Source organism: Melospiza melodia, chromosome 9 (assembly GCF_035770615.1).
Source record: "Melospiza melodia melodia isolate bMelMel2 chromosome 9, bMelMel2.pri, whole genome shotgun sequence".
NCBI classification, from domain to species: domain Eukaryota; kingdom Metazoa; phylum Chordata; class Aves; order Passeriformes; family Passerellidae; genus Melospiza; species Melospiza melodia.
The window spans coordinates 32,982,131-33,010,118 of record NC_086202.1 but is presented as its reverse complement, the minus strand read 5'-3'; the positions used below and the strand labels follow the sequence as shown (position 1 = coordinate 33,010,118).

The window sequence follows — 27,988 nt, the reverse complement described above, 5'->3', positions numbered from 1 at the left end:
CCAAAAGGCCCATGGTCCTTCATTGTGTTTGAGCATCTAACCAGGACTGGGAAAAATAACATCCTTGGGAGGGCTTGGAAAACATCAGGATTCAGCAGGACAGCAAAGCTGCCAGCAGCAATGCAAACTGGTGAAATCTGTATTCAGATGTCCTTCCCCCTTCCAAAGGGTCTGGAAGCACATTCCCAACTCCAATCCCAGCTACAGGACCTGGTCCTTCTGGCAGGACAGGTATCCTTTGGGACTAGGAGTTCAGCTGATTTGGGGTAAATATCAGCTGGATGGCAAATCTGCCTTTGTCAATCTCTAGAGGAGGAGGAAGAGGAAAGGCAGCACCCTAAATGCAGACCTAGAAAGCAGGTTCTTGCTGGAAGTGCCTCCTCCTTCTGCCCTTCCATGTGTCCAGGACAGTTACGAGTCAAACAGAGACAATATGAAAATAAAGGACATTTATTTCTGTACATAACCAAAGTGCTTGTAATCGGTGTCTCCAGATGGAAAACCAGGCAAGTCTCCTCCCCTGAACCAGAAGACTCAGTGCTAACATTTCAGGCTCATAATTAACAAAAGAATGTATACTCCATATTCCTCTTTTCTTTCCTAAAAAGCTTGTTTTGTAGCACACACACCACAAAAAAAGAGCTAAAAAGTCTTCCAAGACACATTATTATCAGGAAGGAATGGAGAAATGCTGCTTTTTCCTCACCAGCCCTCTGATCCTGGAGGTGTTGGGTGGTGGTGGATGACAACAACTCAGCTTGGGCAAGGAAGGTCATTTATTCCCTCCACTGGGGACTTCCAGCTGGCTGCAGATGTGTCCCCTCCTGACAGCTTTGGTAAACAGGGAGAAAACTCAGCATTTTGGGATGCAGTCCTCCAGGAGGGTTTCTTGGGCTCTCAGGAACTCATCCACTTGCAAAACAAGGCTGTTTTTCATGAGGAAAAGCTTGGCTTCCAGCAAGGCCCTGCCCCATGAAAGCGAGGAGTCCAGGAGGGGGAAATCTCAGCCTTTGGGGTGTGAGGGCAGGTTTGGGGGCACAGGGTGTGTCTGTTCTTCAGCAGCTCCTCTTGTCCTTCCTCATCATCCTTCTGGTGTCCTTATTGCAGCATTCTCCTCATTCAAAGGTGGTTGTGGAGGAGGACCCCGAGGTGCTCTGGCTCCCTATTCCTTTTCTGCAGCCAGCAGGAGGTTGCAGACCCTGGAGTTGGTTTGGTGCAGGGCAAATTCCCTCCCGGGCACGGCGCCGCGCCGGCCCCTCCGAGCGGTGCTGCTCCGGCTCCCGGCAGACTGGGACACTGAGAGCACTTCCCTGTGGGACAGAGGGACAGCAGCACGGGCAGGAGCCTCTGGTGGGGGTGGTGGATCTCACCCTTCTCCTCCCAGTCACCATCTCCTGATGGTCTCATGTGTCGCTATAGGACACGGAACAACACGAGCGCACGCACCGCTGCTCTCAAGGTGAGGAAAAAAGGGAAATTTATTTTCTGGCGCCAACATTTATGGATTTCTAAAAGTGACAGTGGATTGGAGGGTGACAGTGCCACCTCTCCAATGACACTGGACAAACCAACAGTCTATCAAATTTCTCCTCTTCTATAAAAGAATGCAAAACAATCAGTTATTTACAGAAAATGTGTGAGACAGTTTGCTACAAGAACGTAAACATCAGAAGGCTTAGAGAATCCTAAAAAATCAGAGCAACACTTATGGATGATTGTCGCAGACATCTTTTCACGAAAAATCCTTTCCTTAGGATTTTTCCTCCTGAGAAGCTGGGAGGCCTCAGGAACAAAATGTAAACATTGATTATCTGCTGCTGTGGAATGCAACAGGTGCATCTGTGATTGGCCCATGTTGGATGTTTGTAATTAATGGCCAATCACAGTCAGTTGGCTCAGACAGAGAGTCCTAAACAGCTGCCTTTGTTATCATTGCTTTTTTTCTATTCTTAGCTTAGCTAGCCTTCTGATGAAATCCTTGCTTCTACTCTTTTAGTGTAATAGATATCATAAAATAATAAATCAAGCCTTCTGAAATGTGGAGTCAGATCTTCATCACTTCCCTCATCCAAGAACCCCTGTGAACACCATCAGAGATGATGCTTCCACCCATATCAGGAACTTGTGGTGCCCTTCCCTCCAATCCCTACCAATTCCCACCCAATAAGTGCAACCATTAATCCTCTCCTCTTCCCTCCTTTCTCTCAAGCCCACCAGGATGTTTCTGCAGGATCTGGTGCTACCTGTATAGGACCTGCTCCTCTCTCAGCTGCAGGCACATGAGCACGGGGCTGCTGGAAAACCTCAGCTTGGTGTCAAAGTGGATGGAGGTCTCCACCTCTGTCTGGCTCCTCAGGGTGGCTTGGAGCAAAGGGGAATCCAGTTCTGCCTGGAAATCCATGGCAAGGCTTCCCCTGGGAGACAGAAGCATGTAGGGTCTGGTCACAGAGCAATGGCCTGAGCTGGGCACCAAACAACTCCATGAACACCTCAGTTAGAGGCCTGGCCATGGAAAATGTCTGTGTAAGCACCAGGAAAGGCTGGACCCACCAGGAGAAGAGCAGGGAGCAGTGGAAATCCACCCTTGCCCCCCAGGTATTCCCATTCCCAGAGCCAGGCTGACCTGGCATTGACGCTGGTTTTCAGCTCCTGCTCCCAAATGCTCACGTCCATGTCAGCTGAGATGTCCAGCCCCAGCCCACCCTGGAGTCTGACGGTCACTTGGAGGCCAGACTGCAGAGGAATGACCTGGAAGATGGAAAAGGCAGAGCTCCCTGTGGCCAGGCCCTGCTCCTGGATGAGTGCTGGCACCAGCAGGGCCTTGTGGCTGCTGGGAATGTCCATCCCAACCCTGCACCTCAGCCATGGGTCTCCCATGGCAGAACAAGCCATCCCACTGCTTTACCAACCCCAAGACACATCTGGCAGTGCCACCTCGCTCTCAGATCTGTGTCTGTGGTGTGCAACATCCACAGGCTCAGCTGGGATGTGCAGACAGGCCACTGCTTCCTCCCCATCCAGTACCTGGTGATGGTCCATCAGCAGGAGGTTCCCCCTGACCACACTGGTGGGCTCTGCACTGCTCAGCAGGACCTTGCCCATCAGGTCTGTGTATCCCTGGAAGAAGACAATTGGCCGCAGCTGGACGTCAAAGAAGGTGGCTGCCATCCCAGCCATGAGCTCTGGCTCCTCTTCTCCTTCTGAGAGGTTTTCTCCTATCATCGACTCCATCCCTTGTGCTTCAAAGGTCACCTGGAAGACAGAAGTGGACAGGAGCAGGACATCAGTGATGGAGTGATTTGGGCGAGGCATCCAAGCCATCCCTGAGGTGCCACTGAGGCATCCAAGCCATCCCTGAGCACCCTGGGGTACCAGTGTACATCCAAGCCATCCCTGACCACCCTGAGGTGCCACTGAGGCATCCAAGCCATCCCCGAGCACCCTGAGGTACCAGTGTGACATCCAAACCATCCCTGAGCACCCTGAGGTACCAGTGTACATCCAAGCCATCCCTGAGCACCCTGAGGTACCACTGAGGCATCCAAGCCATCCCTGAGCACCCTGAGGTACCAGTGTGGCATCCAAGCCATCCCCGAGCACCCTGAGGTACCAGTGTGGCATCCAAGCCATCCCTGAGCACCCTGAGATACCAGTGTACATCCAAGCCATCCCTGACCACCCTGAGGTGCCAGTGTGGCATCCAAGCCATCCCTGACCACCCTGAGGTGCCAGTGTGGCATTCAAGCCATCCCTGAGCACCCTGAGGTACCACTGAGGCATCCAAACCATCCCTGAGGTGCCACTGAGGCATCCAAGTCATCTCTGAGGTACCACTGAGGCATCCAAGCCATCCCTGAGCACCCTGAGATACCAGTGTACATCCAAGCCATCCCTGAGCACCCTGAGGTGCCAGTGTGGCATCCAAGCCATCCCTGAGCACCCTGAGGTGCCAGTGTTCCATCCTCTGGTTTTTGGGGAGCAGGGGGCTCCCCTCTCCAGAGCAGGAGTCTGGTTTCACACCAGCGATTTGGGAATTTGCCTTTTTCTGACACAGGACGTGCTGAGCACAGAGGTGAAGCACCACGAGGAGGTGAAGAGGGGACACAGGGACAGCAGTGGCACTCCTGGGTTGTGCTGTCACCCCCCTGCAGCCCCCAGCCCCTCTCTCAGTGGCACCTGAGCTGCACGGAGCCGCTGGCCGTGGCTGAGCAGGGAGAAGTCGGAGACGCTCTTCCTCAGGAATCCACCCTCCAAAAACAGCAGGTCCAGCCCAAAAGTGGAGGTCAGGTCCTGGGTGACTGAAGGGCAGAGAGATGCCCATGAGCACCCCTGGGTGTCTGGTGCAAGGGGTGCTAACAGGATGATCTTTAAGGTCCCTCCAACCCAAACCTGTGGTACCACTCTGCATCCTCCCCTTTCATTCTGGCAGCACTCAAATGATTCAGCATTGCAAGGTTGGTTTTTTTTCTCCCTGGCTATTCCACCTTCACTGACCCTCTGCAAGGCCAGACTGAGCTAATTTGAAGAGGGGCGGAAATGAGGGGTGAAGAATTCAGCAGATATTTAGCAAGTGCTGCTTTTTGCAGTCTCTGAAATTTGATTCTTTCTTTTAAATCTCAGTGCAAGAATCCTCCTCTCTGAAGATCTCATTAAAAATACAAAAGGAACTTGTCAGGGAAAGCACACAAACTCCCACCAGCAACCTGCTGTTGCTTTCATTTCCAGCTGAAGTTCCTCTTTCAAACCAGCAGGATTTGGCAAAAGTTTGTGTTAGAGAAGGGAATGTTCATATCTCTGGTACTGGGGGATGTTCTCAGAAACCTCCCTGAGATTTTAGGGCATTCTACAGACCTGGATCCTCCTCTGGAGCTGCCTTTTCCCACCAACCCCTCCTTTAACCCTCTGAGGGGACCAAGGTGTCCTCTGTGCTGTCACCTGCCAGAGGTGCTGAGAAAGAAGAGGAGATGCCAACTTTGGAGAAGAAGTTGTAATTGTTGATCCGTGGGTCTCCCATGATGTCTTTCAGTATCTTCCTGGAAAAGAGAGGCAAAGGATGTGTCAGCACTGGGAGGGAGGGAAGGCAAGGGGTCAGTGGTCCCTACAGAAGGAAATATAATTTGCCAAAGTATTTCTCATGGTTGCTGACTGCCCAGAGCAGTGTGAGGAAAAAGTGAAAGCTTTAGATGTAGGCTACCCAGCAATTCCATTTTCCTCTGGATTACTAGGATAAACCAGGCAGATATTTTTCTGCAGCTTTTGCTTAGCTCTGAAAAATGTGAGTGCTTGGTTGGTTCTGTGCAGACAGGAAGATTATTGCAGGCACAAATTGTGCACTGCCCTGGGAGCCAGAGCTTCAGCCTCCAAGGACTCTGCTGAACCCACAAGCCTGGGTCCTGCTGCCATGGGGCAGGATGACAAAATCAGGTTCTGCCTGGCTGTGTGACATCTGCATCCCTTTGGTTACTCCAGGGATATCCAGGCAGCCCTCACGAAGTGATGGTGGCACATTTTAAAGATATATTGGTCCAAACCCCAGAGCTGGATTGAGGAGGAGGAGGAGGAGAAAAAGGGGATGCAGAGCAGAGGGAAAATGTCCCCGTGCCCTCAAGCCCCACCTTGCCAGGTGGTGGTGGTCACGCAGGCTGTTCTGCACCTTCAGCAGCAGGAACGTGGCCACCTCTGTCTCCATCTCGGTGGTGGCCAGCAGGATGTTGATGACATCCATGGGCAGGGGGTGGTTATCCAGGAGGATTTCTGCAGCTGCCAGGCGACAGGTTTTGTCATAACTCTTCCTCTTCTGGTGGAAAATCCTCCTCATCACTTGCTTCACCTGATGGGAAGGGGTAATTGAGAGTGAAGGGCACCCCAGCAGCTTGGCTTTGAGTGGGGAGGGGAGCACCAAGCCTCACACAACCTGCTCTCCTACCTTGCTGGAGATGTGGGGAGCGGGGAATCGCTGCAGGGCAGAGGTGGCAGCGGTGGTGACAGCCGTGGGACCGCCCTCAGCGTGCTCCAGGAGGGTGGGGATGGTCTCAGGGAGCCTTGCATTGCCCAGGGCCAGCAGGGAAATGACCACCCTGGGCTCCTCCTGGGCACCTCTGAGCCCCCCGAGGATGGTTTCCACCCCACGCTCCACCACCTGCTCGGGATTTGCAGGAGGAGAGGGGAGTGAGGGACAGGAGATATTCTGGGCACCCCTGGAACTGGGGGGTGTCCCAAAAAGCCAAGTGTGAGGGACTGCAGAGGACCCACCTGCAGCCCACAGAGCTTCTGCTGGCACAGCTTGCCCACCAGAGCGCCCACAGCAACTATTCCTGTCTCCCAGATCTCAGGTGCCAGCTGCCTCCCATCCAGCTTGTCCTGGGCATCAGGAAAGGGTAACAGGAAGCAGGAAAAAAGAAATTAGGGGGAAAAAGAAAGAAAAGAGAAGGAGTTTGCTTTACCTCTTATCTCAAGCAAGTCAGGTGTCACTGGCTGGGGGCTGTGTACAAATCACAAACAGGATGGGACTGCTGTGGAATGTGCTTTGAGCTGTTTTATTTTCCAGCATCAGTCTCATTACATGGTTATGACAATGGGAAGATGCCAGCAGCTCACATTCCAGGCAGCAGACAAAGAACTCAATGTTACAACTTACTTTATAAGCTTCTTGGCCAATCACACAAAGCAAAAGCACATTGACAGTAGTTCCATCCAACCACTATAAGCACAGGTACCTTTGGTTAAAACAATGCTTGCTTATTTCAAATACAATACCTGCTTGTGAGCCTTTAAACACAATGCACAGAGCTCCATTATTAAGCTTCAACCTTCCTAATATATTGCTAGATAAACTCTTCTGTAGCTTAAAGAGTTATTCTAGACAAGTGTTAATACACAGACCATTGTTCTATTTGTCCTTGCTTTTCTACATGTTAAATAATTTTTCTGCTGACCAATCTCACGGCTGCTGCTTAGCTCTAATCACAGTTCTGCTCCCTCTGGGGCCTGCCTTTTGCAGCTTTCCCAAAACCCTCTAATTTTGCAGATTCCCACAGTCAGGAAAAACTAGTTCTTACCTGCCTTGAAGGAGGCCATGCATGATTTAATTGGATAAAATGTTGTGGCTCTGAATTGAGATTTTATTATCTTTAATGCACTGATACAAAGCATCTTCTGCTGGATTCTTTTCCTCTGGAAAGCATCTACTCCCATCCCACTAAATGCACATGAAAACAATCCCATGAGCAGGAAAATCAATTTCCACAGAAAGGTTTCCCTTGTTCCATGGTGTGTGGATCCATCCCAGGATGGGGAAGAGGGGGAGATGTCCATACTCACCAGGACGAGCTGGAGAAGCTCTCCTGAAGGCTGGGAAGAGAAAGCTGCTGCGTAGAGAAACTTCTCCAGGAGGGATTTGGGCTCCTGGCTGAAATCCAGGAACTCTGAGAGCGCTGCCAAGGAAGCCACTGACTGTGTGGCCACCGCTGCCTCCACCAGGAAGGGGCTGGAGCAGGAGGAGGGAAATCAGCAGAGGCACAGCCCACAAAAACCCTGCAGTGCTTGGACAGGACAGGCATTGGGAGAAGCCAGAGAACACTGCCACTAGCCAGGATGGAGGAGCATGGAGAAGCTGCCATGGAGCAGCACCAACCATCCCCGTCTGTCTTGTCCAGCGCTCGGAATTTTGAAGCCACAGCTCCAGGGGTTCTCACCGTGCCTCCTCGGGGGCTCTCCTCAGCAGCTGCAGCACATCCCTCTTCTTGGCACTGCGCAGCATCTGGATGAACCTCTGGAACTGCCAGGCTGTCGCCACCCTCGAGGTGTCTGTTCTGACTCTCTGCCTGTCAAACGCCTTCAGGAAGGCTCTCAGCTGCAAAGGTGAGCTTTGTTGGGGGGGATTTAGCCTCTTTTCCCATGTTATCACAGGGTAACATTTGCACCAAAGCAGCCCTTCCAAAAGCACCACTGGGGTTTAACCCCAGACCCCACGAGTGCCCAGCCTGAGGGGGAGTTTTGGGGCTCAGCAGCATCACTGACCGACGGGCAGTGGGTGCAGACCCTCCTGAAGGGCAGGCTGGCCATGCCCAGGGGCTGGGGCCGTGCCCCCGTGCCAGCCAGCACATCCTCAAGGCTCTGTCCAGACACCTCTGCCAGCCCAGGCACTGCAGGAGACACCAGCTGGAGCTGCTGCCTGTGAAGGCAGAAACAGTCAGTGGGAAGTTTTGTGATTCCCACCCTCCACGGCCAGGGGTTGGGATCATCCCTCACCTTGAGCTGATTTTGATGCCAGAGTGGGATCTCAGGGCTGGAGCCACCACGTGGCTTTCCTCTGCCAGGACTGACTGCAGCAGGCTGTCCCTCACCACGTACTGGCTTCTGCTGGAGGGCTGCCACTCCACTCCAAAAATCTTGGGAAAGGAAAGGCAATGAGGAAAAAAAGCAACCTTTTGTTCCCCTTGCCCTCTCCCCAGGAGATTTCTCTCTTTACATTAGCAGGAAAAGAACTTTCCAGCCCACCAAGTCACCTACTTCACTTGCAAAATGTAGGAAAGGAAAATCCATAAGAGCCCACCTTCTTCCCAGGTGTGGGAGAAGGCACCACCAGGTGAGGACCAGCAAGGGGATGCTCCCAGCCATGGCTGATGCAGGCAGGCAGAGTGGTGACACCACAGGGACTTGCACAACAAGGAGGTCTTGAGACCCCTGCCAGGGCCCCTGGGGTCTCCATGGGAATGTCCATTTTTATATTGAATTCAGTAGAATTTGTATATTTTCAAAAAAACCCCTAAATTTTGGTTATGGCAGCAATGACTGCAATAAGACCCACGGGATTTCCTCTGTTTATGTCAGGGTTGAGCACAGGCTACTGCTTTCAGCAAAACAGAATCCTGTCAAAATTATCCCCCATGCAATGAGTCTGAGACCCAGAAACCATCCCTGCATCTGCAGCTTCCCAAGCAGGATCAGCTGACAGCTCAGAACTGATAACAGGAGCAGGGATGGGGTGACCCAGAGCACCTTTGCTGCTCCTTCCCACCTCGAGACCCTGCTGAGGGATGCTGGTGCATCCCACTTTGGGGATGGGTCTGAGAGTCCCATCCCAAGCTGCTGCAGAAGGCTGAAGCCAGCTGGGAATGGGAATCCAAGCCCACCTGCCAAAGGATTTTAGGGGTGGCCCTGCTGAGCCCCCCACAGTGAGAGCAATGGACTTGCTTTGTTCATGGAGGTGAATCCAGACTTTGGCTTCGAGCAGCTGAGGAGATCTTTGGTCTTGGTGATGGAATGGTTGGACACGGTGTAGGTGACCTGGCAGCTTCCAGAGGCATCTTCCTGAAAACAAACAGGAGTGACCATGAGTGTTAAACACTCTGTGGAGAGGACAGACACAAAGGCCAACCCAGCAAAGAGAATAGCAGCTAAAATCCAGAATGTGAGAACCATCAGGGGCTGGTTGGACAGCTCCAAGTCCATCCAGGCATCTTTGCAAATTCAGGCTCTAAATTAAGATTTAATTAACCATCTCAGTAACATTTGGGGTTCTGAGGTGTTCACAGGTCATTCCAGCTGGCTGCTGGCAAAGCAAATCCTGTTGGCAGGAATGCTTGTGGAGTTTTCCCTCTGCTGTTCCTACTGTCCAGGGAAAGGCTGTGATTTTGTAAGGGGTGCCAATTGCTGAAAATTGGATTATTTTATTTTAACTCTTCTGCCTTTCCAAGAGTCATCCTTGCTTACAGCCTGGTTGGAGCAGCAGACCCAATGTTATTTGTCCTGAATTTTGCCCCCTCTGCTGAAGCTCATGGGCTGGCTCGGCTCCAGGGCCAGCTCTCCTGGTCCATCTCTGGATTTTGGTCCCAGCGCTGGACCTACCTCCACTGTGGTGCCTGCATGGGGCTGAAGCTGGAACAGACTGGTGATGCCTCGTTTCAGGTTGGAGATCAGGATGTTTTCTGCTTCATTCCCGTAGAAAGCTTTGACCTGGGAGGGCAGGAGGGGGTGCCTGGCTGAGGGGACATCTCTGGGGTCCCTGCAGGCTCCCTGCTGCCTTCCCTGGCAAAAGGGAACCTGAGAACACCCTGCAGACCCCTGAGGAATTTTCTCAAGAAGGCACTTATCCCTCAATAGCATGAGGTCTGTGAATGCAGGAACACAAAATTTCCCTTTCCTTCCCACCCTGGGGTGCCACAGCCTCAGAGGAGAAGGCCAGAAAGGAGCTTATATCCCATGGTTAGTGCTGAAGAGCTTTAACATGGGATTCTGCAGCTCCAGCTGAGTCCTTCTGGAGCATGGGACTCCTTGTAGGGTCCAACATTGGCCAGTTCCTTCTGCTCTGAAATCAGAGGTGGAGCAGGAGCTCCTATGGACCTCATAGCCCAGAAAACCTAGGATGAGGACAGGAATGCTTTGCAGAGGGCATGAACAAGCCCAGGAGGTGTCCAGCTGACCTTGCCACTGCTCCAGGAGATGAACACTGGCTGCTGGAGCTCTGCCTGTGCCTCTGGGCTCAGTGCAATCTCTACAGGGGAGCCTCCGGTGCTGTCCTGGCTCCTCTGCTCCTCTGGCTGGTGTTGGGCCTTCAGGTCATGGATCTACAACAGCAGAAGATGCAGAAAGCAGTGACCAAGTGTCTGCTCTGAGACTGGTGTGCATTTCCCCTGCAGGCAGTGAATTTGGTCAGAGAGGTCATTTTTCAGCTGGCGTGGGCTAGAAACGGAAGGGGTTGTGTGGAAACCCAGAGCAGTGGGAATATTTCTCTGTCTGCTCTGGGGTGTCTTGACCCCCAGGGGAGCCCTGACTCCGACCCTCATCCATGGAGAAAGCTTTCTGGACTTCAAGATAGACTGGAACCCACAAAAGTGTGCAATAGATTATAGAGAGCAGCGCAGGTGTATCACTTGGTGAGAAATTGAGGGTTTTCGATTTTTAGTGTGTTGTGGATGGAAGCAAGGTGGAGGGCACAGGGTGTCATCCTGGGTTTCTTCTTCATGCTGCCTCTTCCTCCTTCTCCATGGGTTTGGGTGGCATTTTGTAATTGGGTGGAAAAGTCCCCATTGTAGCTCTGTGGGATCAGTTATTGGGTTAAAAGGGAAAATAATCCAGGTGTCAGATCTGACTCTGATAATTTAATTTTAAAAGCCCTTAGAACAAGAGATTGTTGGTCATTTGGTGCCTTCTAATGAAAAGTTGCCTGTCCCTGTGATATTTTCTGAAAAATCCCTTCAGGATTTTTCTCCTGAGAGGCTGAGAAGCCTCAGAAAAGAAATGTAAACAATAATTATCTGTTTGCTTGGAATGTGGTCTGGAGGTTGCTGACCAACAGCTGCATCCTGGATTGGTTCCATATGAATTGTTTTTACTTAATTACCAATCCCAGCCAGCTGTGTTGGACTCTCTTAGTCTGTCATGAGTTTTATTATTCATTCTTGTCAAGCCTCCTGATGTCTCCCTTCTCTCTTTCTTTAGTATAGTATAAGAGGATGTGAAAGAAGGAAGGCGTGAGAGGAAAAGAGGGACAAAGAGAGAGGGACAAAGAGGTACAATATCAGTCTTCTTAGAACTTGGAGTCAGATTCTCATCTCTCACCTCATCCTGGGGACCCACAACACCACAACAATTGGTGACCACAGCAGCCAAACTCACGACAGTGAGAGTGTTTTACTGGTAAGAAATAATAAACACCTGAGTCTGAACATGAGCTACTGTCTCAAGTGCCTTCAATCCAGACCCAGAAAAACCAACAGGGTTTCAGCTCCTGGGGTGTTCCCAGCAGGAATTCCTAGCTGGGATGGCTGTAGCACCCCTGTACAGGAACCCCTGGCTGGGATGGCTGTACACCCCTGTACAGGAACCCCTGGCTGGGATGGCTGTACACCCCTGTACAGGAACCCCTGGCTGGGATGGCTGTACACCCCTGTACAGGAACCCCTGGCTGGGATGGCTGTAGCACCCCTGTACAGGAACCCCTGTCTGGGATGGCTGTACACCCCTGTACAGGAACCCCTGGCTGGGATGGCTGTACACCCCTGTACAGGAACCCCTGGCTGGGATGGCTGTATCACCCCTGTACAGGAACCCCTGGCTGGGATGGCTGTACACCCCTGTACAGGAACACCTGGCTGGGATGGCTGTACACCCCTGTACAGGAACCCCTGGCTGGGATGGATGTACACCCCTGTACAGGAACACCAGGCTGGGATGGCTGTACACCCCTGTACAGGAACCCCTGGCTGGGATGGCTGTACACCCCTGTACAGGAACACCTGGCTGGGATGGATGTACACCCCTGTACAGGAACCCCTGGCTGGGATGGATGTACACCCCTGTACAGGAACCCCTGGCTGGGATGGCTGTACACCCCTGTACAGGAACCCCTGGCTGGGATGGCTGTACACCCCTGTACAGGAACACCAGGCTGGGATGGATGTACACCCCTGTACACACCTGCAGCTCCTGGGGTGTTCCCAGCAGGAATTCCTAGCATGAATGGCTGTATCCCCCTGTACCCACCTGCAGCTGGAGCAGCTCCTCCCCGCCTGGGTCCCTCCAGAGCTGCTGCAGACGGATCAGTGCCTCAGCCTGCAGCTGGGCTCCCCACGGGGATGGTGTGGAGGTGTGCTGCAGCTGGACAGCCAGGGAGTACTGGTACTGATACAGGCTCCTGGGATGGAAAGAAGGCAGCAGATTCCCTGGGGAAAGATGGAAGTGTTGGAGGGAAGCAGTCGAGGATTGTGGACGCTGAGAGAGAGAAACGGATCGTTCCCCAGGCATCGTCCGGGGAAAAGCTGTGAGAAGCTCAGAGAAAGAATTGAAACAATTCTTATCTCCACTTGCTACACCAATTACTAAGCATATATAGAATGTGTTACAGAGATTTATTTACCAAAGAGTAATAGTGTTTTAATTAGTTAGCCAGTAAGGTCAAAGCTGTATCAAACAAACTAAAGAAAGTTACGAGTTTCTTAAAAATATAATAATTTTATCGTATAAAAAAATAAAACAATAGTTTAACCTTCTACATCTTAGAGTCAGTACTAATTACACCCACATCAGAGAAACCCCTACAACAGCAGTTCCTTAATTAACCTATTGGGTGACAGGTGTTCTTAAAAACCAATCAGGTTCTGGATGAATTATGTTGGTTATAAATATCATGAGACTGTAATAAAGTAAGTTTTTGGTCTTCTGATCAGAATGGAGTTGTGTCACTTCCACAGCTGTTCCTGACTCGATGGTGGCAATGGATCACCTCCATCCCAGAGGGCACCTGGACTCGCAGGTGCTGATGACCTGGGGCACTGCACCCCCTGGGAGGGCAGGCTAGCTGATGGGAAGGTTTTCCTGGGCAAATATTTGTGCCTGTGGTTTGGATATTTGGGTGATCTCCAGGCTGACAGCTGATTCCTGCTTGTGTTTCCAGCCCTGCCTCAGAAAGGACAGCTGGAGCAGCAGCTCTGCTTGGGCACTTTTAGAAATGCTCGAGAAACACACTTTAATCCTGAAGGGAGGTTTCCTGAGCATGCCCATGGGCAGGAGGGATATCTCCAGTGCCTTTTCAGCACTGGGCATTAACTGGGGTACAATCAACACTTTGAGGGGAGAAAAGAAGCTGAATCCTTCATATTATGAGTTTTCCATTTGGAACTTCTAACTCCTAATTAAATCTCTGTCTCTGTGCTAAGGCAAAATGAAGTTGGTGGGACAGCTTTAGTTCAAAACTCTCTGCTTTAATCTTTTTTTCCTAGATTTATTTGAAGTCCCTTCTCTTGCTCATATACAAGTGTGATTGAAGGGGGGGTGGTTGCTTTGCCATGACAAAAGCAGTCAAATCTGTTTTCTGAAGTCACTTGAAATTCTCTTGCGAATTTGATGTACTTGCTGGACTTCTGAAACGTTTTACAGCTTTGCTGCTTTTAACAACAAAGGAATCAATGGAAGTCCAGCTCAGTCCCTGGGGCTTTCCTCTGTGAGACAGACAAGGAATTTTCACAGTTCTGTACTGTGTGCAGTTTAAAAAGCTCCAGCTCTCTGATTTTCCCCATCCCATTATGGAAAGGACTTCCACAATCCCCAGAATTTCCCAGCCTCAGGAGATGCTCACGCTGTGTGCAGTTTGCCAGAGTCTGTTCCCTGCTTGGCTGCAGCCTGGGAGGATAAATGCTGGGAGAGCATCTCACCTCTCCGGGCATCCGGACCCCATCGAGTCCCTGGTCCCAAACCAGCCCAAAGCCTCTCTTACCTTTTGCTGCTCTCAGGAGGGAAAAGCAAAGCAGGCACAAGCATCCCCAAAGTGCCTGTGGATCCATGGTGGGCTCCAGGGCCCATCCAGTGGGCAGGAGCAGGGAAGGGAGGGGGCCGGGAGAGAGGAACCGCACAGCAAAAGTGCCAAGATCAGCAGTGCCGGGCGATGGGGCCCGACCTGCTCCTGTCCCCGCCTCACCCAAGGAAAGGGAAATAATTAAACCTTTGTACCAACCCCCAGCAGCCGCGGAGGGTTTGGAAATCAGCTGGGGTTCGCCAAAGGCCGGCGGGAGGGGAGGAAAGCTGGGAGAAAAAGAGCAGCCAGAAGCATTGAGGGGAGGAGGAATTGTCAGTTTGTCCTGATACGGGAGGGGGATGCTCAGAAAGCTGCTCTGTCTCTTGGAGATCTGTCTCTTCCCATCACAGGACAGAAAACAGTTCCTTTCAAAAGAAAAGCCCCAGAAGGGGGAAGGGGAAAACAGCTTTTCCATCCTTTTAGCTGGAGACTGGGATTTGCAGCCTGGAGGCCCAAGTTACTTAAAGGGCCGGGCTGGAGGGGACGGGGAGCACTGCTACCCCCAGAAAGAAATGGGAAAGGCTTGGGAAATCCATCTCTAAACCCCTTGGCCCACTGACCATACAGCATTTTTATTAGTGCATGAACCTTCTGATTGCTGAGTTTAATTGTTCTCTAAAGACACCACAGTAAGGGCTGCTGATGCAGATCAGGGTCCTGGGAAGGCTTTTTGCTAAAAAGAATGGGGGAGTGGAAGAGGGGGGCACTTCATGTGTCATTGTGGAAGTGATCTGCACATTGCAGTGGGATCAGAACCCCAGGACTTTGCTGTGTTGGCATTTTCAAGGGCAAGTCTCCCAGTTCTGCATCACCACTGGGCTTTTGGGCCTCTACTGTGATCAGAAAATGAAAGCAGATCCAGCTGAGAGAAACCTGGGAAAATTCCAGTTATAGGTTTCCCATTTGTGGTGTCTTCACTTGGTCTTTCATGGTCTTTATGGAAAAATACCCCATCTTTAATTTGAAAAATATCCTTCTCTTCAGTATTTTCATTTAGCTTTTCTAGACTCATGGAATGGTTTGAGGTGGAAGGGACCTTAAAGACCATTTTCTCTCAACCCCCTGGCATGGGCAGAGAAGCCCATGGCCCAGAGCAGCTGTGGCTGCCCCTGGATCCCTGAAAGTGTCCAAGGCCAGGCTGGACAGGGCTTGAACAGCCTGGGATAGTGGAAATTGTCCCTGCCCATGGCAGGGGGTTGGAATTGGGTGATTTTTAAGGTTCCTTCCAACACAAACCATGTTGTGGCTCTGGGGGATCTGTACTCTGCAGTGCAGTGAGAGCAAAGCACACTTCTCAGAGCATGAAAACTTCCTGCTGAACACAGGAAGCCTTAGTTGTTTATCCAGCATGGGGGAAAAGGAAATATTTCAGGGTGAGGTGGTTGTGGAGGGTCAGAGCCCTGAAGGTGAGGTCCCAGAAGGTTTGCTGGCTGCAGCTCAATAAAATACCTGGAGAGGAAAGGCAAACAGAAATAGTCTGTGAAAAAAACCTGCTGATAAGGAGGCCTCAAAGGGGAGCTGAACTTTGGCAGGTTGGTTGTTTAGGTCTGGCTGCCAAGACTTTCCAGGGTTAGGATGTGAAAAACTGGGAGAAAACCTGGTTTTTCTTTCTCCAAACCTGCTTCTTCCTTCTGTCACTGAGACAATCTGTGAAAAAGAGTAAAGCAGAAGAAGCCAGAGGGAGTTGAAAGCTTTGTGAAGCATTCTTCTCAAATCCATCTGGGGTTGCCATGCTCTTGGAAAGGTGCCTCATGGAACTTTGGACACCTATGGGCAGATGGATGGTTCTAAAGTCAGTGCTGCTGGAATGCTGGGTGCTCCCCCAGCCCCTCGTGTACCACTCCAGTGTGAGCTCCCACTTCTGTCCAGTGAAGGGCCCTGGCTGCTGGGCCACCAGGGGGGATCCTGGCTGCAGGGCCTGGTGTGGCAGCTCTGAAACCCACGGGCAGAGCAGGGCAGAGCAGAGCAGGGGCACTCAGAGTGCCCAGGTCAGCGTGCCCAGGCCAGAGAGGCACACAGGGACCTCACCACCCTGCGCTGTGACATCAGGCTGGACTTTGGCAAAGGGTGGCCAGGCTGCACTCGCCTGGATGGAAGCCACAGGGGCTGCTGCATCACAGCCTGCAAAGCCCAATTTCCTCCTCTTCCAAATGACCTTCAGCTCCACAAGTCCCCCCACCCCATCCCCAGCACCTTCTCCTTCCCTGCCACCTCCCTTTTTGCCATTGCAGTGGCAGGGAAAGCCCTGACTCTACCAACAAGCTCCATCAATCCTTCCCTCGAAGAGAAAAACTGAAGGGGAGTGAGCAGCTCCCACATGATTGTACTGGTGGCACTCAAAGGTCTCCAAAATCCCTGAACAGAGAGATTTCCTGGGGCTGTGTGGGTCAAGAGGCCCCAGGTGTGACCAGTGAGCACCTGAGGGCCCTAATGAGCTTTAATGACCCTAATGAGCCTCAGCTGGGGTCTCCTTAGGAGATGATTTCTACTCCTGCAAAGCAGCCAATCCCCTGCCCTGTGAGCAAGGGGAAAATATGACTGGTGCTTGTGTGAACTGGTTAAAAACCACACAATTTTAAGAAAAAAAAATGAATTCTGCTCAGTTAATTTTGGGGTTTGAAAGGTTTGTAGGTATATAAATATATATTTACAGGCCTGGTTTTGGACCAGACACACACACACATCTATCTGTCTGTCTATCTATCTATCTATCTATCTATCTATCTATCTATCTACATACATATATATATGTATGTATGTATGTATGTATATATATATACACACATATGTATATAGATATATATATATATGTAATTTTTAAGCCAGCCCACCTGAGCTGGTCTGTAAGGCAGAAATGCCCTTTCCCACCTGTATTTTTATGCAGTTGTTCAGCAATTTCCTATGCAAGCACACACCTATGGATTTTGTGGAGGAAAGCAGCCCACACTGGGGATGAGGCTGTGGTGAGATGTATAAAAAGAGCTACTCCCCCCCAGCCCTGTGAGCCCCCACTCGCAAGGAGCTGTCTGAGTGCTTTGTGTTTCATTGTCTGGAGGTTGCCAGGCTGCACTTTCCAGGACAGCCTCCCTTTTGTCCTCCTTTTTCTTTATGTTTCTCCTTCCCTCTGCCTGGAACAAGCTGTGGAAAAGCCCCTGGCCTGGCTGGCTCCCGATGAGCTGTTGCTTGCTGAAGAGATTGGGTCAGGGAAAGGGGGAAAGTCTGAGCACAACAAAGGGACAGGAGCTGGGTTTGCATCTCAATCTGAGGCATCTCAAAGCCTGATAAGCTGAAAACAGACTTTGCTCTGTTAGTGCACAATTATAATTTTGAGCAATTTTTGGAAAATGAGGCTGGGATCAACCTGGGGATGTTGTCTGGCCCAGTTCCCTGAGCCTGGTTTTGGCATGGGGAATGGATGCCTGACCTCTTTGCAGAGAGCTGCTGCTGATAGAGATTTCACAGTTTCTCCTGTGAATTTATCCCAGTACTGTGCTACTATAAAGAAGTCTCCTCTCCCTACAGCTTCCCTCTATTGCCTTTAAAGCCAGCCTCAGCTCAGTTAGAATTTTGTCACAGCTGGGTTAGAATTTAGTCACACCCTTTTCTTTCCTCCTCCCTTCTTTTCTCATTTTGAATTTCAAGAGGCCTCAGGTGTCTCCCTTTTTCCTTCCTCTCTCACCTTCCAGGTCCTGTTTCCCAGAACTTGTTCTTTCCTTATAATACCCTTGATAACCCGTTCCCCATTTAAGGCTTTGTTGTATCTTTGTTTTTCTGCCTTCTGGCTGCTGTGGATGAAGGTCTGGCTTTGAGGAGCACCTGGCTCCCTCTGCTCTAGAAACCAGCCTTACAATTATCCCAATCTCCTGCTGCTGAGGGCTTCCTTGGGCTCTTGCTGAAATGAGAAATATCCTGGATAGTTTTTCCTTTCTTGAGATTAGAATGGTTTCTGCAATTCCTTGATGATGGTTAAAACCCCACTATACTATACCCCCTTCCTCCCTCCACTCCAAGCTCCATCCTCTCCCTTAGTTTGTCATCTCAACGACTGGTAAGGAAACCTTTCTCATCTTCATCTTGTCAATTGACAATGCAACTGCTCTTTAATTCAGTCTTAAAAATAGGTTTTAAAGTCCATGGTATTGATTCGAATTTCGGATGAAGTTGTTTGTGCTTAACAAGCTCTGTGCTGCTTTAAAGCCTTTCTGCAAGGCTCAAAGAATGACCCTGGCACGGAGTGCAGGAGCGTTGTGCACTCCTTGTTTAGAAATGGAGGGCATCAAACCAGGTTCCTTTAAAAGCCATTTTAAGTGAAATTAAGGCCCTGGAATTCCTTTGGGAAATGTTCCATTTAGGATAGAGCCACAGTGCCAGAAGCTGTTTGTCTGATGGTCAGTTCGTGCTCTGCTCAGTGCAGGGCAGCCCCTCAAGAAATGCATGAGCCAAAGCCAGCAAGGAGAGGAAAAGAGCCGAGCTGAGCTGAGAGAGCTGGAGAGATGAAATGGCACAGATGTGCCTGGAGCATGGCCCTCCCCAGCAGCTTTGCTTACAGTTCAGTGTTCAAAAAGCTGAAAGCTGATGCTCAGGACTTTGGGATCTGGCTTGGAACTGCAGAGGGGATGAGCTCCCTTACTGGAACCCAGGCAGGGCAGTGCCACAAGTCTGCAGGCACATTGCTTCTCCTTTGGCTAGAATTAAATATTCTTTTAGTTTTGGGGTTTTATTAAGTATCCTTAGACATGCTACAATTGAAAGAAGAGAACAGAAATAGGCTGGGGCACCACTGGCACAGTAATTGATATTTCACTTTTCCTCTTTTCCCTATTAAAATATATGTACATAACATGAAATTTTTAAACTCTGTTGTTTAGTACAAACACTCTTTTTTCCCTTTCTTTGGAAGAGATATGCAAATCCTGAGACCCTGTGCCAATGCTCCCTGCATTTGATTTATGTTTTTACAATTTTACAAAAAGATGCAGATAAGATTGACAAGGAAGATACAACTCAGGAGCTCCCTGGGCAGCAGCCTCCAAACTCTTTGGGTGATGCAAAGAGCAGTAGGGTGTGAAGGCTGCTTTCCAGTCTGAGATTAATCCACAATAACCTGCTCACTGACATCAAAGTCACTGCTTAGAAGCCACTTGTTATTTCCCGAGGTGCAGGAGCTGGAGGGTTTGACAGAGCCTGGGCAGAATGATGAAGAATATTCCTGTCAGATTTCTGCTTCTCTCCTTGTGCCAGCAAGAGGAACCCATCCTCGTTAAGGGTTTTGTTGCTGTGTGACAGTGTGTAGTTCAGAGCTAAAGCCGTGCCCAGCAGCGTTCATTATTCAATCTGCACTGCCCCCTCAGCCGTGTGAGCTCTGAGCAGTGCGCTGGGCAGTGGGGCCGAGCCAATTTCGGGCAGTCGGGCTCGGAGCTTCAAGGGTTTGGAGTCAAGAGCGGAGGCTGAGCTCCCTCTGTGGTCAGAGAGGGGAGACACCTTCCTGTGCAGGGAACGCTTTCCCAGCCGGGTTTGCTCTCCTGACAGCTCCAGTCTCGCCTCTTCAAGAGCAGAGCACGCTGTGCCCCCAGGGCTTTGCCGCTGGCAGCACTGGGAGAGATCCTGGGAACACTGGGAGTGAACTGGGAGCACAGGGAATGCCCGGAGGGAACTGGGAGGGAGAGTGGGAGCAGCGGGAGTGAGCAGGAAGGAGCACTGGCAGGGATATCAGGAGCCCTGGGAAGGAACAGCGCTCCCAGCTCCTGCCCAGTGCTCTCCCCATCCCTGCCGGGGCTCGCCAGGAAGAGGGAAACTGGCAGGGAACTGGGAGGGAACTGCTCAGCACTGTGCGAGGGGCAGCAGCCCCAGGGGTGAGCAGTGAGGAGGGGGAAGTGCCCCCAGTCCCTCCCCAGAGCCCCAAAAATGGGATTGAAATGGAGGGGGGAAAGCTTTTCTGTAATTGTGTTTGAACTCGGGAGGATCCCCATTCACCTGTGATTTGAAGGAAAACAAGATTTTGGGTGTTTGGCTTTTTAATGATTTTGGGTGTCTCACAGTCAATTACAGTTTTCTATGATTTTCATGTTGAAATGGAAGAATATCTTTATGGTTCATTTTCAATTGAGGGAAAGAGCCCCATTTTCATCATCTCCAGGCTCAAACTGAGGGCAAACACGGCTGTCCCTGGTCTGAAGGGTCTTCCCTTGAGAGGACCCTCTTTATGTGTAAGAGTTCCATCGAGGGGGTGCCTCCATTTGAAGGGACCTTCAGAGAGGAGAAAGGTGTCCAAAAGCCACCAGAATGGGCTTTTGTTGAGGGAAATTGAGGATTGAAACTGCATTTCTCCCTTTTTTAGGTGACTAAATTGAGGAAAAGCCCCCAATTCACGTTTTATTCGGGATTAAACTGAGAGGAGACCCTCCTTACCCATGATTTAGGGATCTAAATCGAGAGGGAACGCCTGTTCTCCCCTTGATTCAATCCTTTGAACTGCCGACAAGAGAGAGTTTACCCTTGGCTTATCCTTGGTTTGCCCACCCCAAGAATGTCTACCGTAATTCACTGTTGAGAGCCCCAGAAGATCCTCCTCCCACGCCGGTGCGGCGGTTTTACAACGCGGAAATTTACGGGAAAGGGACAGATATGACCTGACGAAAGCGCCCGTCCTCCCCGCCCCTCGCCTGATTCACGCTGATTGGTCAAACTCGGCCAAAATCCCTCCCACACCGACACCAGCTTAAAACTGCGGCAGCAGCGGCCGTGCCCGCTGTGTCTGCCCCGGAGGGCGGCGGGCGGCACCCGGAGCTCAGAGGGGGCTGCAGCCCAGGTGGGACCCGCGGTCGGTGCTGCCCCAGCTCGGGGCTCGCTGTGGGCGGAGGGGGCCGCGGTGAGGGCCGGGGGGCTCTGCCGAGTTCCTGGTGCCGGCTTCCCCCGTGTGCCCCCTGCGCTGGGATTGCAGCCGAGGGAGCGGCTGCCCGTGCTCTCCTCCTTGCCCGGATGGCCGGCATGGAGCCGGTGCCGCGGCAGCGATGGCTCATCGCGGCTGCTCTCGCTAGGACGGAGGCGGCTGCTCCGTGCCCGGCACCGTTCCCGCCCGTGCGGCACCGGGCTCGGGGCCGCTGCTCGGGCGGGAGGTGTCCGTGCCCGGTTCGGGGCTGGCACGGCATAAACTTGAACCCAGTGCCTCAGAGCCCAAAGCGCTGCAGGCGCCGGGTGCGGGCACAAAGCGGCGCATGCAGCCTGCTCCGGGGCCGAGGCTTCTCGGCGCTGCGCTCTGTGCCGGGAGCCGCTCCGTGTGCCCAGGCAGGGAGCCGCGGCGGCGGCCGTGCCGGCGCTCGGTGTGCCCGGGCTCCGAGGCGCCGGGGCAGGGAATCATGCGGGGCACAACGGTGAGCAGCCCGGGGCTGCTGCTTCTCGCCCCTCGGCAGGCGGACTCCGAGCCGCAGCTGCCCCGGGCCAGCAGCAGCCGGCAGCTCGCAGGCGCTCTCAGCGCCCGGCCCGGCACGGAGCTGGGCTGCAGCGGCTGCAGAGCCACAGGGGCCGCGGCTGCGGCCGCCGCAGAGCTCCCGGAGGCTGCGCTTGTCTCCGCACCTGCTGCCGCACCTCTGGGCAGCGGCGACAGCGCAGCCACAGCTGCCACCGCCCTCCTGAGCCCCCTCGGCCGGCACCAGCAGCGACCTCTCTTCGTGTCCCTTTCAGGGTGCCATCAGCGCGGCTGCAAAGCTGTTCCCGAGGCCGAGCTCCCAAAAGAACTGTCAGCATTCCTGATGTCTCGAGAGCAAGGTGCTGCTTCTTCCAGCCAGAGAGATGACACCTCTGAGCAGAAGAAGAGAGAGTTCTGCTCCATGAGAGGAGTTGAGAATGAGCATCTCCAGGAGGAACCAGCAGCCGCACTTCCACACTTGCCTGGGGCCCAAGAAGCCTCTTGGCATAAGCAGGGGGATGCCACTTGTGAGCGTGCAGTGAGTGCAGATGTGGAGAATGGATTCTGCACCAGGGACGGGAGTGTGAGGGAGCCCCTGGCTCCCCAGGGCACAGCAGCAATGGGCAATGAACAGAGAGGGAATCTCAGAAGATTCCTGGGTGAGTACAGGGCCACCTCTGTGGCCTCTAGGCAGGGGCTCGTGTCCCCTCCCAAGGCCAGGGCTGGCAGGTGTGTGGCTGTTTCCCGATGTCTGGAAGAGGCCTCGTGCTCTGCTGGGCCCCATCCGTGGCTGGAAGCAAGAGCCCCAGCTGCCCCCAAGGCTGTGCAGTTCTCCTGCTGCAGCCTGTGCCCACAGCTGTGTCCCTGCCTGTCCCCACAGCTGTGTCCCTGCCTGTGGCCAGGCTCTTGGCTCTCTGGCTGCCAGCTGAGGGAGGCCCACACTGCCTCAGGGCTCCCTGCTCTGCTCCCTGGCCGTGGGCTGAGCAGATTGCAGGGCCGGCTCTGCTTCTGGCAGCCAGCAGCTCTTTCCTGCTCCAGGTGAACGGTTCAGGTGCCATCCCGTGGGCACGGCGGTGCTGATTCTGCTGCTCCTGGTGCTGGTGCTGGCTTTGGGGGCGGCCTTGGCTGTGCTGGCAGGTAAGGAAGGGGCAGCAGCGTGGGCCCAGCCCCTCGGGGCAGAGCGGGCTCCCTGCTCCCTGCACAGGGGAATCCTCAGAGCTTCTCCTCTTCCCCCTGAAGCACCACAGGTTCCAGTCACACCTGCGACACCGCTGGTGGTTCTGGGCTGTCCCCGTGGCTGGGTGGGCTACAATGGGGTCTGCTACTACTTCTCACGGGATTACAGCACGTGGGAGCAGGGTCAGGAACGGTGCTCCGAGCTCAATGCCTCCCTGGCCATTGCCCAGGATGAGGAGGCCATGGTGAGTGAGGGGCTGCGGGCGCTGTGGGGTGGCTGAGGGCAGCCTGGGGGCGCTCCTGGGCCGGGCTCGGTGCTCGCAGGGCCGGGGCTGCAGCCCTGGGCCGGGGCCTTGCAGGGAAGGAGCCCCGGCGTGCGGGGGCAGCCCCGGGCACGTGTCCCCCCGAGGGGCCGGGGCAGCTCCCACTCCTCTCTCCCGGGCAGGATTTGCTCTTCCGCCTCCGCGGGAACGGCGATTTCTGGCTCGGGCTGCGCAGACGGGGCGAGCGCCTGCACTGGGGGGACGGCAGCAGCTACAGCTCCCGGTGAGTGCCGGGGAGCCGGGCAGGGCCTGGGGGCACAGGGGCACAAGGGCTTCCCCTGGCAGCCAGCGCTGCCTCTGCTCCTCCCTGCAGGGTTCCTGTCCTTGGCACTTCCGAGTGTGTGTACCTGGCTGACGATAAATTCAGGAGTGAGTTCTGCTCCAATGAGCGGCCGTATGTCTGCAGCAAGGCCCAAGCTCCCCTGTAACAGGGGCTGTACAAAGGACCTTCTCCACGCTGGGCAGTGCCAGCTTCACCTCTGAGCCCAGCACAGCGCTGTCCTTCCTCAGCTGCGCCCTGTGCCTTGCACTTGCTCTCAGGGTCACCTCAGTGCCTCTTCATCCCCGGTGCCAGCGCTGGGCTGGGGCTGCAAAGGAAAAGTCTCTGCAATCCATCCTGCCACCGATGCTGCCTGCAGTGAGGGCATTGCCCTCACGATACAACAAGCTCCAGTGGGGAATCCAAATTGGCCTGGGGTCTTGGAAATCATCACCAACTGGCCAGAATGGGACAGTTTTGGACTGTTTTTGGAAGAGGAGGAAGAACTGCTGACACGTGCTAAGCAGGCATCCAACTTTCAGCATCAGGCGCCTGACTGTGGAGAATAGTCTGTTGTCTGTCTGTCTGTCTGCTGGGAAGGATCTGACTGTCCTTCTGTGGGAGGAATCCCAGGGTGGAGCAGGACAAGGATTTGCCTCTCCGAGGGAGAAGCAGTGACATGACGTGACTGTAACCCCCATGCCTCTGTGCCGCTGTGTGGGGAGGAGGGAGGAGGGAGGAGAGGGAATTGGGGATTAAGTGAAGCCTAGGAAGGAGAGAACAGTGTGGGGAAGGTGCATTTTTAAGATTTGTCGTGCTTCTCATTCCCTTGTTCTGATTTGTTTGACAATAAATTCAATTAAAAATAATGTCCCTAGTCCGGGCCTGTTATGCCCATGATGGTTGAGAGATCTCTGGCTGCCTTTATTGAGACGCTCGAGCACCGCGGCCACCGGCGCTGCTCGCTCCGCCCACGCTGCTCGCTCCGCCCGCGGTGATCGCTCCGCCCGCGCTGCTCGCTCCGCCCGCGGTGCTCGCTTCCTCGTCGTTGCTCGCTTTCTCCTCGTTGCTCCCCGTCGTCGTCGTTCCTCGCTCCGCCCGCGGTACTCATTTCGCCCGCGGTGATCGCTTCCTCGTCGTTGCTCGCTCCGCCCGCGGTGCTCGCTTCGTCGTCGGTGCTCGCTTCGTCGTCGGTGCTCGCTGCGCCCGGGGTGCTCGCTTCGTCGTCGGTGCTCGCTGCGCCCGGGGTGCTCGCTTTCTCCTCGTTGCTCCCCTTCGCCGTCGTTCCTCGCTCCGCTCGCGGTGCTCGCTCCGTCCGCTCTGCTCGCTTCCTCGTCGGTCCCCGCTCGGGCAGCGGAGCCTGCTGCGCCCGCTGTGCTCACTTCGGCGTCGTTGCTCGCTTCGTCGTCGGTGCTCGCTTCGTCGTCGGTGCTCGCTTCCTCCTCGTTGCTCCCCTTCGTCGTCGTTGCTCGCTCCGCCCGCGGTGATTGCTTCGTCGTCGGTGCTCGCTTCGTCGTCTTTGCTCGCTCCGGCAGCAGTGATCACTTCGTCGTCGTTGCTCGCTTAGTCGTCGTTGCTCGCTTCCTCCTCGTTGCTCCCCTTCGTCGTCGTTGCTCGCTCCGCCCGCGGTGCTCGCTTCGTCGTAGGTTCTCGCTTCGTCGTCGTTGCGCGCCCCGAACGCGGTGCTCGCTTCGTCGTCCTTGCTCTCTTCGTCGTCAGTGCTCGCTTCCTCGTCGTTCCTCGCTCCGCCCGCGGTGATCTCTTCGCCGTCGGTGCTCGCTGCGCCCGCGGTGCCGGCGGTGCTCGCCCCACCCGCGCGAGCGAGGTCTGCCCAGCGTGAAGAGGAGCAGGACAGAGCGGTTTTGCTGGCCCCGGGCACCTGGCCAGGCCCAGCCCAGCCCAAGAATGCCTGCGAGAATTCACTGTTTAGAGGCCCAGACGCAGCTTCCCCGGCGCTGCGCTTCTTCACCAGCTTCAACGACGCCAGCGCTCAGCACCGGCGTTTCGGCACAGGAGGGACGTGACACCTCCCTGTCTCTGCCCCCGCCCCTGGCTGCACTCCCCAGCCCGGCCCGCGATTCTTTCCCGCACGCTGATTGCTCACAACTGGAAACCCCTCCCTCACGGACACCGGCTTAAAATGCGGCGGCAGCGACCGTGGCCGGTGGGCTGTGTCGGGATCAGTTCGTGTCGGTCCGGAGCGGCGGGCGGCACCCGGAGCTCAGAGGCGGCTGCAGCCCAGGTGGGACCCGCGGTCGGTTCTGCCCCAGCTCGGGGCTCGCTGTGGGCGGAGGGGGCCGCGGTTAGGGCCGGGGGGATTCTGCCGAGTTCCCGGTGCCGGCTTCCCCCGTGTGCCCCCTGCGCTGGGATTGCAGCCGAGGGAGCGGCTGCCCGCGCTCTCCTCCTTGCCCGGATGGCCGGCATGGAGCCGGTGCCGCGGCAGCGATGGCTCATCGCGGCTGCTCTCTCTAGGACGGAGGCGGCTGCTCCGTGCCCGGCACCGTTCCCGCCCGTGCGGCGCCGGGCTCGGGGCCGCTGCTCGGGCGGGAGGTGTCCGTGCCCGGCTCGGGGCTGGCACGGCATGAACTTGAACCCAGTGCCTCAGAGCCCAAAGCGCTGCAGGCGCCGGGTGCGGGCACAAAGCGGCGCATGCAGCCTGCTCCGGGGCCGAGGCTTCTCGGCGCTGCGCTCTGTGCCGGCAGCCGCTCCGTGTGCCCAGGCAGGGAGCCGCAGCGGCCGTGCCGGTGCTCGGTGTGCCCGGGCTCCGAGGCGCCGGGGCAGGGAATCATGCGGGGCACAATGGACACAGCCCGGGGCTGCTGCTTCTTGCCCCTCGGCAGGCGGACTCCGAGCCGCAGCTGCCCCGGGCCAGCAGCAGCCGGCAGCTCGCAGGCGCTCTCAGCGCCCGGCCCGGCACGGAGCTGGGCTGCAGCGGCTGCAGAGCCACAGGGGCCGCGGCTGCGGCCGCCGCAGAGCTCCCGGAGGCTGCGCTTGTCTCCGCACCTGCTGCCGCACCTCTGGGCAGCGGCGACAGCGCAGCCACAGCTGCCACCGCCCTCCTGAGCCCCCGCACGGCCGGCACCAGCAGCGACCTCTCTTCGTGTCCCTTTCAGGGTGCCATCAGCGCGGCTGCAAAGCTGTTCCCGAGGCCGAGCTCCCAAAAGAACTGTCAGCATTCCTGATGTCTCGAGAGCAAGGTGCTGCTTCTTCCAGCCAGAGAGATGACACCTCTGAGCAGAAGAAGAGAGAGTTCTGCTCCATGAGAGGAGTTGAGAATGAGCATCTCCAGGAGGAACCAGCAGCCGCACTTCCACACTTGCCTGGGGCCCAAGAAGCCTCTTGGCATAAGCAGGGGGATGCCACTTGTGAGCGTGCAGTGAGTGCAGATGTGGAGAATGGATTCTGCACCAGGGACGGGAGTGTGAGGGAGCCCCTGGCTCCCCAGGGCACAGCAGCAATGGGCAATGAACAGAGAGGGAACCTCAGAAGATTCCTGGGTGAGTACAGGGCCACCTCTGTGGCCTCTAGGCAGGGGCTCGTGTCCCCTCCCAAGGCCAGGGCTGGCAGGTGTGTGGCTGTTTCCCGATGTCTGGAAGAGGCCTCGTGCTCTGCTGGGCCCCATCCGTGGCTGGAAGCAAGAGCCCCAGCTGCCCCCAAGGCTGTGCAGTTCTCCTGCTGCAGCCTGTGCCCACAGCTGTGTCCCTGCCTGTGGCCAGGCTCTTGGCTCTCTGGCTGCCAGCTGAGGGAGGCCCACACTGCCTCAGGGCTCCCTGCTCTGCTCCCTGGCCGTGGGCTGAGCAGATTGCAGGGCCGGCTCTGCTTCTGGCAGCCAGCAGCTCTTTCCTGCTCCAGGTGAACGGTTCAGGTGCCATCCCGTGGGCACGGCGGTGCTGATTCTGCTGCTCCTGGTGCTCCTGGCGCTGGCTTTGGGGGCAGCCTTGGCTGTGCTGGCAGGTAAGGGAGGGGCAGCAGCCTGGGCCCAGCCCCTCGGGGCAGAGCGGGCTCCCTGCTCCCTGCACAGGGGAATCCTCAGAGCTTCTCCTCTTCCCCCTGCAGCACCACAGGTTCCAGTCACACCTGCGACACCGCAGTTGGTTCTGGGCTGTCCCCGTGGCTGGGTGGGCTACAATGGGGTCTGCTACTACTTCTCACGGGATTACAGCACGTGGGAGCAGGGTCAGGAACGGTGCTCCGAGCTCAATGCCTCCCTGGCCATTGCCCAGGATGAGGAGGCCATGGTGAGTGAGGGGCTGCGGGCGCTGTGGGGTGGCTGAGGGCAGCCTGGGGACGCTCCTGGGCCGGGCTCGGTGCTCGCAGGGCCGGGGCTGCAGCCCTGGGCCGGGGCCTTGCAGGGAAGGAGCCCCGGCGTGCGGGGGCAGCCCCGGGCACGTGTCCCCCGAGGGGCCGGGGCAGCTCCCACTCCTCTCTCCCGGGCAGGATTTGCCCTTCCGCCTCCGCGGGAAGGGCGATTTCTGGCTCGGGCTGCGCAGACGGGGCGAGCGCCTGCACTGGGGGGACGGCAGCAGCTACAG

General features: G+C 55.0%; 3 protein-coding genes across 3 annotated transcripts; 2 read left to right on the top strand and 1 right to left on the bottom strand.

Annotated features, from left to right (window-relative positions):
• Nucleotides 1-466: 466 nt before the first annotated feature.
• Nucleotides 467-15,226, bottom strand: LOC134422196 (microsomal triglyceride transfer protein-like). Its single transcript, XM_063164131.1, has 18 exons — nucleotides 14,453-15,226; nucleotides 12,487-12,665; nucleotides 10,425-10,568; nucleotides 9,850-9,957; nucleotides 9,196-9,312; nucleotides 8,251-8,390; nucleotides 8,020-8,173; nucleotides 7,695-7,852; nucleotides 7,321-7,486; nucleotides 6,253-6,360; nucleotides 5,927-6,139; nucleotides 5,616-5,830; nucleotides 4,936-5,033; nucleotides 4,177-4,298; nucleotides 3,025-3,252; nucleotides 2,624-2,748; nucleotides 2,244-2,414; nucleotides 467-1,310 (listed from the first exon to the last, which is right to left on the bottom strand). The coding sequence occupies exons 1-18, from the start codon at nucleotides 14,706-14,708 to the stop codon at nucleotides 1,163-1,165; spliced, it is 2,850 nt and encodes a 949-aa protein (XP_063020201.1). The 5' UTR covers nucleotides 14,709-15,226; the 3' UTR covers nucleotides 467-1,162.
• A 6,045-nt stretch (nucleotides 15,227-21,271) lies between these two features.
• LOC134422282 (uncharacterized) lies at nucleotides 21,272-24,356 on the top strand. Its single transcript, XM_063164272.1, has 5 exons — nucleotides 21,272-21,408; nucleotides 21,888-22,357; nucleotides 22,737-22,835; nucleotides 22,938-23,420; nucleotides 23,511-24,356. Exons 1-4 carry the CDS (start codon nucleotides 21,272-21,274, stop codon nucleotides 23,153-23,155), a joined length of 924 nt encoding a protein of 307 aa, XP_063020342.1. The 3' UTR covers nucleotides 23,156-23,420; nucleotides 23,511-24,356.
• Nucleotides 24,357-26,438: 2,082 nt separating this feature from the next.
• On the top strand, nucleotides 26,439-27,738 carry LOC134422195 (C-type lectin domain family 7 member A-like). The gene is made up of 2 exons (XM_063164130.1): nucleotides 26,439-26,953; nucleotides 27,309-27,738. The coding sequence occupies exons 1-2, from the start codon at nucleotides 26,638-26,640 to the stop codon at nucleotides 27,728-27,730; spliced, it is 738 nt and encodes a 245-aa protein (XP_063020200.1). The 5' UTR covers nucleotides 26,439-26,637; the 3' UTR covers nucleotides 27,731-27,738.
• Nucleotides 27,739-27,988: the final 250 nt, after the last annotated feature.